The sequence below is a fragment of the Acanthamoeba castellanii genome (genome assembly GCF_000313135.1).
Source record: "Acanthamoeba castellanii str. Neff unplaced genomic scaffold scf7180000084662, whole genome shotgun sequence".
Lineage (NCBI taxonomy): Eukaryota > Discosea > Longamoebia > Acanthamoebidae > Acanthamoeba > Acanthamoeba castellanii.
This window is the reverse complement of record NW_004457633.1, coordinates 1-1,033: the sequence shown is the minus strand read 5'-3', so window position 1 is coordinate 1,033 and position 1,033 is coordinate 1. Positions and strand designations below refer to the sequence as shown.

Genomic DNA, 1,033 nt, shown 5'->3' with positions numbered 1-1,033 from the left:
TGGTGAGCTGCGCCGCCGATGAATACAAGGCGATTCCATTGGACGCCACCACGCTCTTCAGGACTGACCTCCACCCGCCATCCTGGCCACAGCTCCCGCCAAAGAACCAGAAGTCCGGTGCGAGGCCGAACCACTTGCCCGAGCCCTGCTCGTACTGCCACACCGCGCAGTCGTCGACGGTGCCGTACATGCACTCGAGGCCCGCCACCTCGTTGTTCACGTCCGCAGAGAGGTCCCACGAGCTGGCGGCGTCGAGGTCCATCACTTGGGCTGGTCCGCTGCTGAAGAGGGACGATGCGGCGCCGCCTCGCTCTTGGCCCAAACGCCGCTCAGAGCCCTCTTGGCCTCAAGGGGGCGGAGCTCCAGGGCTGTGAGAATACGGGCCAGAGTGGTCTCGCCCATACAGAACACGACGACGCCGCCCTCGGAGACCCAGTTGATGATGGCCTGGCGCGTGTCGCTCGAGATGTCGCGACCGTCGGTGCCCTCAGGGAAGATCAGCACCTTGGACTCTGCGAGCGCGTTGGTCCACGCCGTATCGTTGTTGTAAGAGGTGAGCTTGATCACGCTCGCGCCGGCCGAGCGTACGAACCTGACGATGTTGTAAGCCTCGCCCAGACCTACGTCCGTGTCGCCATAGGGGCTGGTCTCCTCGGTGCTGACATAATTGTCGTCATACCCGACGATGACTCTGTTCCGCGCGAGAACCGACGTGGCGAGCGAGGCGAGGCAAACCAGTCGAGCTACCAAGAATATGAGATTCTTCATCTCTTGCTGCTGTTGCTGTTGTTGTTGGGTTGTTGAGCGCTGGTACTTGACCAGAGACAACCAACCCTAAAACAGTAAAAGTAGCCGAAAGGAGAAACTTGATTTTTGTTAGAATAGTTTTGGCCGAGAAATGTGCGCCCTATTGTTCCCTGCAAACGATTCCTTTGGAGGATCCACGGTGGCCTTTAGTACTCCACACGGTACATCATTACTTTGCTCCTGGCAAGTTATTATTTCGCCTCGGGCGGGATGACAGCGAGGAGTT

General features: G+C 58.9%; 1 protein-coding gene across 1 annotated transcript; it reads right to left on the bottom strand.

The window, feature by feature from the left end:
• Positions 1 to 261: 261 nt before the first annotated feature.
• On the bottom strand, positions 262 to 768 carry ACA1_109460 (uncharacterized protein; the record flags this gene model as incomplete). The annotated part of the gene is made up of 2 exons (XM_004351041.1): positions 262 to 648; positions 709 to 768. The coding sequence occupies 2 exons, from the start codon at positions 766 to 768 to the stop codon at positions 262 to 264; spliced, it is 447 nt and encodes a 148-aa protein (XP_004351093.1).
• Positions 769 to 1,033: the final 265 nt, after the last annotated feature.